General features: G+C 42.0%; 1 protein-coding gene across 3 annotated transcripts in view; it reads left to right on the top strand.

Annotated features, from left to right (window-relative positions):
• The window catches only part of larp1 (La ribonucleoprotein 1, translational regulator), a 124,933-nt gene that overhangs the window by 99,993 nt on the left and 10,445 nt on the right, over positions 1–14,495 (top strand). For all 3 annotated transcript variants that reach the window (XR_005943759.1, XM_041193275.1, XM_041193274.1), the window contains 4 exons: positions 2,490–2,647; positions 3,586–3,730; positions 7,451–7,560; positions 8,882–9,009. Coding sequence is in view for 2 of the 3 variants with exons in the window: in XM_041193275.1 (XP_041049209.1) it covers positions 2,490–2,647; positions 3,586–3,730; positions 7,451–7,560; positions 8,882–9,009 (541 nt within the window). In the remaining variant the exon portion in view is untranslated. The remainder of the gene's footprint in view (positions 1–2,489; positions 2,648–3,585; positions 3,731–7,450; positions 7,561–8,881; positions 9,010–14,495) is intronic.

Raw genomic sequence — 14,495 nt, 5'->3', positions numbered from 1 at the left:
AAGGAATTTCAGGGTAATGTTACAGTGAGGAGGGGGTCTAAGGTCAGTGTCGGGCGGTATCTTGGAGTAATATGTTCCAGTGGAATTGCTCACTTTATTAAGAATGTGCAGGGTGGAACAGGCTAAATGTATGTTCTGTTTTTAATGTTTAAACATAGTTTGAACTGAGATAACAATTTGTTTTTAACTAGTCATTTGGTAATACAGAACTTTATTGCTGAAAAAAGAGACATGCCAAAGCATAGGAATAGGGTTGACTGAGCTGGAGGTGATCTCATTTACAACATGAGTTTGGCAGGGAGCTAGTGGTGAAATATGAGTGAAACTGAGAAAGATACAAGTCCAAGACTAGGGTGGGTGAAGTGAGGGAAGTTGAAGTGCAGCAATTTGATGGTCTCAATGTTAGTGACAAAGAGTTCATGAGGTCCTGGGACTAATTTTGGAGGAGAGATGGAGGAAAGAGGGGAGCAGTATTTAATAAGATTGCTTGCCGTATGGAAAAGAAACTGGCTGTTAATTTCCAGATCATCCTGGAATAGAGAGTGGTTTTGTCAGATGAATGCAGGACCTGATGCTACTTTAATTGCCCTTTTACTGTTGGTAGGTCAAAATCCTGGGAACTGTCTTCCTAAAAGCACTGTGGGTGCAGAGGTTCAAGGCAGCGGCTCACCAACACCTTCTCAAAGGCAGTTAGGGAGGAGCAACAAATGCTAGCCTAGCCAACGATGTTCACGGTCCCATGAAAGCATAAAAAAAAGTCAGCTGACAGTGGAAGGCTAAACCTACTTTCTGCCATATCCATTCAAGTCTGATTCCCTTGGACTTAAGGGAGCGAAGACATAAGGGCTGTTCCAGGGAGGATGGCCAGGCTGAGAGAAAGTAATGGTTTTACTGGGGACTTTGGCATCAAAGTTCAGGGTGAGGTTGTGATTGTGCAGATCGGTAGCTGCAGAAATGCCAAGGTGAACAGAGGACCAATGGCTGAAGAATTGTGACTTTGGTAGTGCAGTTCTAAGTGAATTAGAGGAGAGTGTTTTTTTCCCAGGGATGGATACTGAAGGGAGTAGAATTTGGTGAGGGAAAATGATATTGGTGGAACTGTGACTGGATGCTATGGGAGTGTCAAGGTGAGATGGCAAGGGCATAAGAAATAGGAGCTTGAGTGGACCATTTGGCCTTTTAAGCCTGGTCCACCGAATAAACAAGATCAAGGCTGAACTTTCAGCTGTTCAGCGTTGTCCCCATATCCCTTAATTCCATTAGTACCAAAAATCTATCAACCTCTACCTTGAATATATTTGATGACTGACCATCACACCTCTCCTGGGTTGAGTATTTCAAAGGTTCACAGCCCTTAAAATGAAAAATTTTCTCCTAGTTTCTGTCCTAAATCGCTGACCCTCTTATTCTCAGGCTGTGACCCCTTGTTTTCTCGGCTGGAGAATCCAGAGCATATTCTTAGCATTTACCCTGTCAAGGTCCTTAAGAATTTTATATGTTTCAGTGAGGTCAAGATGGTGGTCATGAATATGGGTTGAGGAGTTTAGATGCAGGGAGGATAGGAGGATAGTGAACTCAGAGGATGGTGAGCATGATGAATTGGGTGTGGAGGTTGAACTCAGTGAGGATGAGAATCATTTGGTGCAGAGACTGGGAGAGGAAACCAGAGAAGATATCTGAATGAGAATGTTGGCACTGAACTTTAGATGGTAGAGAACCAAGATTTTAAATAATATTTGAGAGGGGTGGAATAAGGCGGGAGAGATGCTCAAAGGAGGATAAAGTGCCAGAGGAGTAAGGTGTGATTTGTTGATTAGAGCCATGCTCCCATTACGATGATCTAACCAAGGGAAGTGGTGACTTCAGTTTGCGGGGAGGTGTTATCACCCCACAGCTAGGTTTCCATCAAGACATGATATCAATACGCTCTTCCACAATAAACTCATGGATTGCAAGGGCTTTGTTCTCATGTGACTTTAAATTCTGGAGTGAGATGTGCAGAGGGTGTTGATAGCTGTTCCCCACTGGCAGTGTTTGCAGGGTCAGCACTGAGAAGCATGAGTTGGGCAGGGAAGAGATTGTAAGATCAGTCCCAAACCAGTGCACCAGTTTGGTGAGAGAGTAGGATGAAGCAGTTGGAGTTGCCGCTTCTAAGGCAGCAGCAACAAGTGCTTCAACCGACCTTTCAGAGAATGTGAGGAGGGCCACAGAGGGAATCTACAGGCTTATCTAAGGAGGAGTCAAGCCTGGGGCAGTGTCAGGAGAGTAGAAAGGTGGAGGAGTAACAACCATATCGCTTTAAGGGCATAAAGAGCTGATGCAGCTGTGAAGGGAAAGGGTCAGTGGAGGTTGAGCTTCATGCTAATGTGTGGAAGTGGATAATTTTGAGCATTGATGTACAATTGTAGAAGTAAAGACTTGTTTCGAGTAAATGACTGTGTTGCCATTTTACTAGGATGTTCAACAATAAATTTTGTGTTTTGTGGCAGCTCCAATGCCAGCCCATCAGAGGGAATCCCGATCGCTGGAAGCTACGGTTGTACCCCACAGTCCCTTCCCAAGTTCCAACATCCCTCACATGAACTGCTGAAGGAGAACGGATTCACACAGCATGTTTATCACAAGTTCCGCAGGAGATGCCTGAATGGTAGGTGATAGGAGATCTGACATCAAGCCCTGCTTCAACAGGCTCAACAATTTCCTACAGTTGAACCTTATGCGGCCTGAAGCTGTTGTTTTCGGTCCCTGTACCAAACTGTATTCCCTAGCTACCTTCTCCCTCTCTCTCACTGACAACGGTCTGAGAGCAAACCAGACTGTTCGCAACCTTGGTGTCATATTTAACCTTGCGATGAACTTCTGACCACATTATCACACTGTCACTAAGACCGCCTATTTCCACCTCCGTAACTGGCCCTTGCCTCAGTTCATCTGCTGCCGAAACCTTGCCTTTGTGTAACCTCTAGGTTTGGCTATGCTAATGCTCTCTGGTTGGTCTCCCACATTCTACTTGAGGTCATCCAAAACCTTGTTGAAGTCATGCAAAACCCTCACCAAGTCCTGTTCACCCTACATTTGTTCCTGGTCAAGCAATGTTTTGATTTTAAAATTCACAGCATTTTTTTCAATTCCCTTGATGGCTTTGTCTTGTTCTCTCTCTCTCGCGCTCTCTCTCTCTCTCGTGCGCTTGCTCTCTCTCTAGATCATCATCCGAGTACTCATCTCTCAGTTATGTTTCTTGAAAAGAGTTGGTCATGCAGATGTTGCTATGCAGGAAGTAACAGTTCACTGGATTATCTAGGATCTGTAATATCACCTTTGTGGCAATCATTTCAATCTCAAATAACGTGAGCAACCCAATACAAAAGCTGCACATTTTAAATTCAACGTACAATTTGTGGTGGCAGTGAACTCAAGACATTTGCCAAGTTTGTGGTGTGATGTGCAATCCTATTAGCTTCCCATGGTTTAGGCTGTTATGTGACATGTGTCCTAAACGTGGTTAATTTCCAGATATCTGATATTGTGTGATTACACTGTTTGCTGCACCAACTGCCTATTGATTCATTGTTTTCCCACTTACAGAGCGTAAGAGGTTGGGAATAGGACAGTCTCAGGAAATGAACACGCTCTTCCGATTCTGGTCATTCTTCCTAAGAGATCATTTCAACAAGAAGATGTATGAAGAGTTCAGACAGTTATCTGTTGAGGATGGGGAAGAAGGATATAGGTAACTATGCATCTGTGATTTACCTCAACGACAGGATCACTTCCTTGGACTCAATCTAGCTTTTATCTTATTTATTCAGTCTCAATGCAACAAGTTACTCACCTAGCTAAAAGATTTAGAGGGCAGTTTTCCACAATCTCTCTAAAGTTGGCTAAGGTAGATTGGGAAGCTATTTACAATCTATATCAATTACTTAGATGAAGAGACCGAGTGTAATATATCCAAGTTTGCTGACTATGCAAAATTAGATGGGAAAGTAAACTGTAAGGAGACCACAAAGAGGCTGCAAAGGGATATAGAGAATGTTATGTGAGTGGGCAAGAACATGACAAATGGAATGTAAGATGGGGAACTGTGAAGTTTACCCACTTTGTAATAAAAAATAGAAAAACAAGATATCTTTTAAATGGTGAAAGACTGCAATATGTTGGTATTTAGAGGGACCTGGATGTCCTTATACACTAATCACAGGTTAACATGTAGATATTGCAAGCAATTAAGGAAACAAATGGTCTGTTCGCATTTACTACAAAGGAGTATAAGAATAATAAAGTCTTGCTGCAATTATACAGCCATGGTGAAACTATATATGTAGTACTGTGTACAGTTTTTGGTTTCCTTTCCTAAGAAGGATTTACCTGTGTTAGCAGTGCAGTGGAGGTTCACTAGACTGACTTGTAGGAAAAGGGAATTGTCCAATGAGGAGAGATTGAGGTTGTGTCTATTTTCCCTAGAAGCTGGAAGAATTGAAGGTGATCTCGCTAAAACATATAAAATATTTTAAGGAGCCTGGCAGGGATTTTATGCAAAGATGATCATTTTAAAATGGAGGTGTTAGAGGGACAGTGCATTATATAGAACGATGCAGATGGTCCATCATCTATCCTTGTGCTGGCTCTTTGAAACAGCTACTCAATTAGTCCTCACCTGTTCTTCCTATTGCCCTGAAAAATTTTACTTTTTACCACCCTTTCAGGCAGTACATTCCAGATAGCAATAAATCGCTGTGTAAAAGAAATCATTTTCATCCCCTCTGATTTTGTGCCAATTCTCTTAATTCTGTGTCCTGAGCACTGAGCCTCCTGCCACTGGAAACAATAGATAGAGCAAATCAATCAAAACGGCTTAATTTTGAATATCTCTACTACATCTCCTTACTTGTTCTGCTTGAAAAAGAACAGTTCTAGCTTCCCTCGTCTCTCTGTACAACTGAATTCCCTCATCCCTTCTCCAGCTCTCCTCTGCATCCGAAGCATTGATGTCCTTCGTAAAGTGTGATGACTAGAATTGAATGCAGTTACTCCAGCTGAGACCTAACCAATATTTTATAAAGGTTAAGCATAACTTCCTTGTTTTTGTAGCATTCTTATTAATAAAATCCAGGATTCCATATGCTTTTTTAACAGCCTTCCCAACTTGCCCTGCCACCTTGACAGGTTTATGTACATAACCGCAGGTTTCTCTTTTTCTAATTCGTTCATTGGACATAGGCACCGCTGGCAAAGCCAACATTTATTGCCCATTCCTAATTACCCTTGAGAACAATTACAGGTCAGCCACATTGCTGTGGGTCTGGAGAGACTTGTAAGCCAGACCAGATAAGGATGGCAGATTTCCCTCCCTAAAGACCATAAGACGTAGGAGCAGAAATTAGGCCATTCTGCCCATCGAGTCTGCTCCGCCATTCAATCAAGGCTGATAAGTTTCTCAACCCCATTCTCCCGCCTTCTCCCCGTAGCCTTTGATCCCCATACCAATCAAGAACCTATCTATCTCGGTCTTAAATACGCTCAATGACCTGGCCTCTACAGCCTTCTGTGGCAATGAATTCCATAGATTCACCACTCTCTGGCTAAAGAAGTTTCTCCTCATCTCTGTTCTTAAAGGTCTTCCTTTTACTCTGAGGCTGTGCCCTTGGGTCCTAGTTTCTCTTACTAATGGAAACATCTTCCCTACGTCCACTCTATCCAGGCCTTTCAGTATTCTGTAAGTTTCAATCAGATCCCCCCTCATCCTTCTAAACTCCATCGAGTATAGACCCAGAGTCCTCAAAGGTTCCTCATATGTTAAGCCTTTCATTCCTGGGATCGTTCTCGTGAACTTCCTCTGGACCCTCTCCAGGGCCCAAAATTGCTCACTATATTCTAAATGTGGTCTGGCCAGAGCCTTAAAAAGCCTCAGCAGCACATCCCTGCTTTTATATTCTAGTCCTCTCAAAATAAATGCCAACATTGCATTTGCCTTCCTAACTACTGACTCAACCTACAAGTTAATCTTAAGAGAATCCTGGACTAGGACTCCCAAGTCCCTTTGCACTCCAGACGTCTGAATTCTCTCCCCATTTAGAAGATAGTCTATGCCTCTATTCTTCCTTCCAAAGTGCATGACCTCACACTTCCCCACGTTGTATTCCATCTGCCACTTCTTTTCCCATTCTCCTAACCTGTCCAAATCCTTTTGCAGCTTCCCCGCCTCCTCAGTACCACCTGTCCCTCCACCTATCTAAAGAACATTAGTTGAACTAGATGGGTTTTTAATGACAATCTATGATAGTTTCATGGTCACCACTACTGAGAGTAGCTTTCAATTTCAGATTTTTTTTCATTAATTGAATTTTAAATTCCACCATCTGCCATGGTAAGATTTGAATCCATGTCCCCAGAGCATTAGCCAGGGCCTCTGGTTTGACAGTGTCACCATCTCCCTGTTTTCTATGTTCCTACACTCCCCTTAAAATTGTAGAATTTAAATCTATCACTTTACACTTTTCTGTGTTAAATTTTATCTACCACGTGTGTCCATTTCACCTATGTCCTCCTAAAGTTTATTGCTAACCTCCTCATTGTTTACCGAGATCTATGTCGTTTCAAATTTTGCAATTATTCCCTGCATATCATGCAATGCTTTCTAAAGGGATATTTTCTTGATTTGAAAATGGAGTAACAATCACTTTGCTACAAAAAGACAATCTGCAGTTCACACATGAATTTAGTTTTCATTCAAAATAGCATTTGAATTAACAAGTGCGGTAAATCTTCATTTCTGCAGTGTCATTCAGGTTTAAAAAATAAGTTCCAAAGCAGTTTATAAGGACACCAGGAGTTGGTGGATGATAAATGGGCATGAGACTAGAAGGAGAGCTTTCGGCACAGAAGCTGAGCGAGCAGTTAGATGCGATCTTTGTCCCACGCAACACACTGGGCATAGGCTGGCTCATGAGACATGAAATATTATCCTTTGGCCCGAGTGCGTGCACATGCGGCCTCCTTTTCTTTTGTTTCATATGGGGAATGCTTTTCCGTGGGAAATAGTTGAGTCAGAAATCATTGAATCTTTTAAGGCTAATTTGCATAAATACTTGAAACATGGGAAGGTATGGGGCCAAGGAGACAGTGGAGCAGTGGGATTAGTTATGGGTTCTTACCAAGAGCCCACAGACATGATGGGCCAAACAGCCACCTTCTAGCTTTAAACATTTATGATTAAGATTATACCAAGCTGGAAATGACTATTTATCAGTGGGTTTAAGCTTAGCAACCTATTATTACGAGAAGTCTAAGATTATTAAATTAATTTTGTTATTGGTATGCTATTGGAAGCCTTTGCCATTGCATCTGTGGTGCTCGCTATTTCCTGTCCCAAAACAACGTGGGACAATATTGGAATGTTTATCTCTGGTTCTTCCAATCTGTTATCACCATGTTTGTCACTTTTCCATAGATATGGACTGGAGTGCCTTTTCAGATATTATAGCTATGGCCTTGAAAGGAAATTTAGACCGGAGATCTTCAAGGATTTCCAGGAAGAAACCATTGTGGATTATGAAGCAGGTAGAGTTTCTTTCTTGCATCAGAACTATTCTAGTGTTTTAAATCAGCTTTCCTTTATCCTGGAAATGGGGAATGATGTAGTGGGTGGTTATCAATTTTGAGATATCTTGTACTTTTGGGTTTTTCATTGTTGCCGAAATCCCCATGAACTCAGAAGCCCAGAAGTAGGGTCTGTTTTGTGCCAACAATTAACAAGTGAGGCAGCCTTGGAGAAAATTAGATGTTTAAAAACAAAGCTTTCAGCACCTAAAGGGATAATATATGCTAAAACATGATATGTTGAATAAAGGATCCTCACTCATGAACCAGCACTCTTCGGGATTGCTTATCACCCTGAGTGAAGCAGGGGAAATGGCTGATCGTTTTCCGGTGCTTCCTGCTGAACAATGCTTTTGGACGTTAGATGAGGCCAGGATTTGGCTCAGCTATGAAACCCTAATGACCAAAAATCTGCCATTATTGGTAGTGAATATCTGCTGCTTAATAGACTCACACTGTGGCTTATTGTTGTACTTTTCAGGCTATGTATGATGAGATTGCTCAGCCACCTGAATCCGGACCCTCACTGGAGGGAGAATGCTTTAAAATAAGACTGTGGCAATTCTCTTCCCCCAAAAGAATTTGTCAGTTTTGCTTGATTGCTGAGTTATCATGTGATTGTCTTCAGTACATTCATGATTAAGTTTAGAGTATTTGCTAATTATTAGATTTGTGTGTTAGCAGTGAATATATCCTTTATTAGTAGCTAGATTTAGTTCATTAGTGGTTGGTTTTATATGTTTAGGTTTAGCACATTAATGGTTAGATTTGTCTCAGTGCTTAGTATTAGCATATTGATGTTGAGGTTTAACATGCTTGTGGTTAGTTTTAGTATGTTATTGATTTTATATATATATATATATATATATATAAAATATAGCAGAAAGATACAAAGGGTAGTAAAATTTGTCAGCTGACTCTCCAAAAGGCTGCTGATCCTCAGGGTCAATTGGTGCTTTTAAGACAGATAACAGATTTTTGTTGGGTAAAGGTATCAAAGGATATAGAGCTAAGTTGGGTAATTGAGATACAGATCAACCAAATCTAATGTACTAGTGGAGCAGGCTTGAGGCTGAGTGGGCTGCCTCTTTCCCTTACGTACTTATGTTGCTGATTAGTTTTAGAACCCCAGTGGTTAGATTTGGCAAATTAAACACAACTTATACATTAAGTTTAGCACATTGAGTAGATTAAGCACTTTACTAGACATGTACAGCATAAATTTATGTGCTGGAACTATTGTACATCCTATATTTTGTGTGTTTTGTGTTTGATATATTAGGGCAGCTGTATGGATTAGAAAAATTCTGGGCCTATCTAAAGTATTCAAAAGCTAAGAATCTGGACATTGAGCCAAAACTTCAGGAATACCTCAGCAAATTTAAACGTCTGGAAGATTTCCGGGTGGACGTAAGTAACAATCACAATATGGATCTCTAACTGTTGAATAAAATATTTGTGCCTTCGGCTCTGTGTAGGGTCATTGTTGTGTGGGTGGGAACATGTTTATAACCATGAAATTCAGTTGCCCAAGCTCGGTTCAGCTCCACCTCCATGTGACTATGGATCTGCTAAAGACGAACTTAATTGATTTTCACTTTTCTATGCTAAAGTTGTTCTCCTACTGGAGTGAATTGAACCCATGTTCAGAAAACTGTGAAGCGGGGATGATGGGTTAAATGAATGTGGTAACTACAGACCAATCAATCTACATCAGTGGTGAGAAAATTACAAGTGACCGTTGTCAAAAGCAAATTAATTCTCACTTGGAGAAGCATGGGTTAATAAGAGACAGCCAGCACAGATTTGTTAAAGGCAAATCTCATCTATTAACCTGATTGAGTGGAGAGCATTGATGAAGGTAGTGCAGCTGATGTATATATGGACTTCCAAATGGCATTTGATAAAGTACCTTATAACAGACTTATTTGGAAAATAGAAGTATTTGATATTGAAGGGTGGTATGAAGGGTTAAAGGATTGTTATGTAATTGGCTAAGGGATAGGAAGCAGTCAGTGGTGCTGAATGGATATTTCTTTAACTGGAGGAAAGTATATAGGGGGTCCTCCAGGGATTAGTAATAGGACCATTGCTTTTCCTGGTATATATAACTGATCAAGACTTGTATGAGGAATTCAATTTGGAAGCTCGTGATGATGTGAAATTCGGTAATCTGTTAAATGCTGAGTTTAACAATAGCAGGATGTGGGAGGACACTTGCCAATTTAGTTTAATGTGGGTAAGTGAAGTGATGCCCTTTGGGAGAAACAACATGGAGCAGCAATATCATCTAAATGGTATCGTTTGGAGGGGACAAAAACAAAAAAATGCTGGAAAAACTCACCAGGTCTGATAGTACCTGTGGAGAGGAAGACAGAGTTAACATTTTGACTCTCCTTCAGCAGACTGTTCCAGCATCCACAGTATTTTGCCTTTTGTCTTATTGTTGGTGAGCATATATGCAGATCTCTGAAGGCAGCAGGGCAATTTGATTAGGTGGCTAAGAAAACTATAGAATGGCTAAAACACAGAAGGAGGCCATTGGGCCCATCAAGTCTGTGCTGGCCTTCTGAAGGAACAATTCACTTAGTATCACTCTCCTGCCTTTTTCCCCATAGCCTAGCAAATTTTTCCTTTGTGGATAATCCAGTTCCCTTTTGAAAGCCTCAGTTGACCCTGCCTCCTCCACACTCTCAGGCAGTGCATTCCAGATCCTAAACACTTGCTACATTAAAAAGTTTTTCCTCTTGTTGCCATTGCTTCTTTTGACAATTACCTTAATCCTGTGCCCTCTACTTCTCGACCCTTCCACCAATGGGAACAATTTTCCCCTATCTACTCTGTCCAGACTCCTCATGAATATGTCTATGAAATCTCCTGTCAACCTTCTCTTTTCCGAGGAGCACAATCCCAAATTCTCCAATCTTTCTATGTAACTGAAATCTTCCATCCATGGAACCATTCTCATGAACCTTTTCTGCACTCTCCCTAATGCCTTCTCATTCTTCCTAAAGTGTGGCGGTTAGAACTGGACGCATTACTCCAGTTGACGCTGAACCAATGTTTTATACAGGTTTAACATGACTTCATTGCTTTTGTACTCTACTCCTATTGATAAAGGATGCTATGTGCTTAATTAACCGCTTTCTCAACCTGTCCTGCCACCTTCAATGACTTTTGCACAGATACAACCCGGCCCTTCTGCTCCTACACTCCCTTTAGAATTGTACCCTTTATTTTACATTGTTTCTCTGCATTCTTCCTAGCAAAGTGAATCACTTTACACTTCTCTGCAATCAGTTTCATCTGCCACTTGTCTGCCAACTCCACCAATCTGTCTATGTCCTTTGCAGTTCTACACTATCCTCCTCGACAGTTCACAATGCTTCCAAATTTCATATCATCCATAAATTTGAAATCATCCCCTGGACACCAAGGTCATTAATATATATCAGGAAAAGCAAGGATCCTTCCTCCAGACCTAAAAACAACCATTCCCCATGTTTCCTGTCACTCAGCCAATTTTGTATCCATGTTGCTCCTGTCCCTTTTATTCCTTGAACCATAACTTTACTCTCAAATCTGTTCTGTAGCACTTTATTAAATGCCTTTTGGAATTCCATGTGCACTACATGAACAATATTACCCTCATCAAAAAAACTCAAGCAAATTAATTAAAAATGATTTTCCTTTAACAAATCCATGCTGGTTTTCCTTAATTAACCTGCATTTGCCCAAGTGACCATTAATTTTGTCCCGAATTATTTCTAAAGGTTTTTTGTGGCTAAACTTACTGGCCTGTAGTTGCTATGCTTATCTTTACACCCTTTTTTGGTGTGACATTTGCAATTCTCCATCCCCTAGCAACACCCAACTCTAAGGAAGATTGTAAAATTATGGTCAGTGCCACTGTAATTCCCACACCCACTTCCTTCAGTATCCTTGGATGCATCTCATCCAATCTTGGTACCTTATCAACTTTAAGTACAGACAATGCCGTCGCCTCCTCAATTTTAAACCCATCAAGTGTCTGAACTACATCCTCTTTCACCATGACCTGGGCAGCAGTATCTTGCTTGGTAAAGACAGGTGCAAAGTATTCATTTAATGCCTCAGCAAGTTCCCCCTGCCTCTACGCATAAACCCCTTTTTGGTCCCTAATTATCCCCGTTCCTCCTCTTACCGCCTTTATACTAATTATATGGCTATGGACTTAGATTATTTTTTATGTTAGCTGCCAGCCCCTTCTCATACTCTTTTTTTTCAATCCTCTTCTGAACCTTCTGTATTGGCTTGACCCTCAATTATATTATCCACCTGACATCTGTACTAACACTCTTTTTCCACTTCATCTTAATCTCCATGTCTTTGTCACTCAAGGAGCCCTGGATTTGTTTGCCCAACCTTTCCCCTTTGTAGGAATATTGCCTTGACTGTACTCTTCTTTAAAGGCTGTTCAGTTTCAGTTTTGCCTGCTAATCTTTAATTCCAATTCATCTGGGCCAGAACCATTTATACAGCATTAACTGGCTTTCCCCAGTTAATTATTCTTACCCTGGGTTGTTCCTGTCCTTTTCCATAGCCAACTTAAACCTTATGATAGAATGATCGCTGTCCCTTAAATGCTTCCTACTGACACTTGACCCACGTTACTCTCAAGAACCAGGTCCAGTAATGCCTCCTTTCATAAAAGCAAAAAACTTAGGATGCTGGAAATCCAAAACAAAATCACAAATACCTGGAAAAACTCAGCAGGTCTGACAGCATCTGCATAGAGGAACACAGTTAATGTTTCAAGTCCGTATGACGCTTCAACAGAACTAAGGAAAAATAGAAAAGAAGTGAAATATAAGCTGGTCTAAAGGAGGGGTGGGAGAGGTAGAGCTGGATAGAGGGCCGGTGATAGGTGGAGATAACCAAAAGATGTCATAGACGAAAGGACAAAGAGGTGTTGACGGTTATCTAAGGAATGTGCTAATTAAGCATAGAAAGCAGGACAAGCAAGGTACACTTAGCCTTAGTGGGGGTGGGGTGAAGGAATCGAAATAGGCTAAAAGGTAGAGATAAAACAATGGATGGAAATACATTTAAAAATAATGGAAATAGGTGGGAAAAGAAAAATTTATATAAATTATTGGAAGAAAGGGGGTGGGGATGGAGGAGAGAGTTCATGATCTAAAATTGTTGAACTCAATATTCAGTCCAGAAGCCTGTAATGTGCCTAGTCGGAAGATGAGGTGTCGTTCCTCCAGTTTGCATTGAGCTTCACTGGAACAATGCAGCAGGCCACGGACGGACATGTGGGCATGAGAGCAGGGTGGAGTATTGAAATAGCAAGCGACAGGGAGGTCTGGGTGATGCTTGCGGACAGACCGAAGGTGTTCCGCAAAGCAGTCACCCAGTCTGCGTTTGATCTCTCCAATGTAGAGGAAACTGCATTGGGAGCAGTGAATGCAATAGACTAAATTGAGGGACGTGCAAGTAAAATGCTGCCTCACTTGAAAGGAGTGTTTGTGCCCTTGTACAGTGAGGAGAGGGGAAGTAAAGGGGCAGGTGTTGCACCTCCTGCAGTTGCATGGGAAGGTGCCATGGGAGGGGGTTGAGGTGTTGGGGGTGATGGAGGAGTGGACCAGGGTGTCCCGGAGGGAACGATCCCTGCAGAATGCTGCTGGGCGGGCGGGTGGGCGTGGGGTTGGGGGGGTGGGGGGGGGGTGAAGGAAAGATGTGTTTGGCAGTGGCATCATGCTGGAGTTGGCAGAAGTGGTGGAGGATGATCCTTGAATGCGGAGGCTGGTGGGGTGATAAGTGAGGACAAGGGGGACCCTATTATGGTTCTGGGAGGGAGAGGAAGGTGTGAGGGTGGATATGCGGGAGATGGGCTGGACACGGTTGAGGGGTCAACCACTGTGGGTGGAAAACGATTAAGGAAGAAGGAAGACATGTCAGAGGAACTGTTTTTGAAAGTGGCGTCATCAGAACAGATGTGACGGAGGCAAAGGAACTGAGAGAATGGGATGGACTCTTTACAGGAAGTGGGGTGTGAGGAGCTGTGGTCAAGGTAGCTGTGGGAGTCGGTAGGCTTGTAATGAATATTGGTGGACAGTCTATCACCAGAAATTGAGACAGAGAGGTCAAGGAAGGAAGGGAAGTGTCAGAGATGGACCATGTGAAAATGATAGAGGGGTGGAAATTGGAAGCAAAATTAATAAAAATTTTTCCAGGTCTGGACGAGAGCATGAAGCAGCACCGAAGTAATCATCGATATACCGGAGAAAGAGTTGTGGGAGGGGGCCAGAGTAGGACTGGAACAAGGAATGTTCCACGTACCCCATAAAGAGACAGGCATAACTGGGACCCATGCAGGTACCCATAGCCACACCTTTTATTTGGAGGAAGTGAAAGGAGTTTAAGGAGAAATTGTTTAGTGAGAGAACAAGTTCAGCCAGACGGAGGAGAGTAGTGGTGGATGGGGATTGTTCGGTCCTCTGTTCGAGGAAGAAGCGGAGAGCCATCAGATCATGCTTCCTTTCATGTTTGACTGGAAACATAATGCTGTAGAAAATTCGACTAGGAACTCTGTAGGGAATTTTGCCCCTCTCTGCCCTTTACACTACTATTATCTCAATATGATTGGATAATGAAAATCCCCCATAACTTTGCTATAATTCTTGCACCTATTTGTAATTTCCTTGCAGATTTGTTCCCCTACATCTTTCCTATTAGTCGGTGGCCTATAGACTACACCAAGCAATGTAACCGCCCCTCTTTTGTTCCTTAGCTCTACCCAAATGGATTCTGTTCTTGACTTCTGGGACATCTCTCTCTCCAATACTGCAATGGTGTCCTTAATCAACCACTGTGGGTGCCACCCCACCTTTCCTATCTTTTCTGAGCAC

The sequence above is a fragment of the Carcharodon carcharias genome, chromosome 8, assembly GCF_017639515.1.
Source record: "Carcharodon carcharias isolate sCarCar2 chromosome 8, sCarCar2.pri, whole genome shotgun sequence".
NCBI classification, from domain to species: domain Eukaryota; kingdom Metazoa; phylum Chordata; class Chondrichthyes; order Lamniformes; family Lamnidae; genus Carcharodon; species Carcharodon carcharias.
This window is presented reverse-complemented; position numbering and strand designations above follow the sequence as displayed.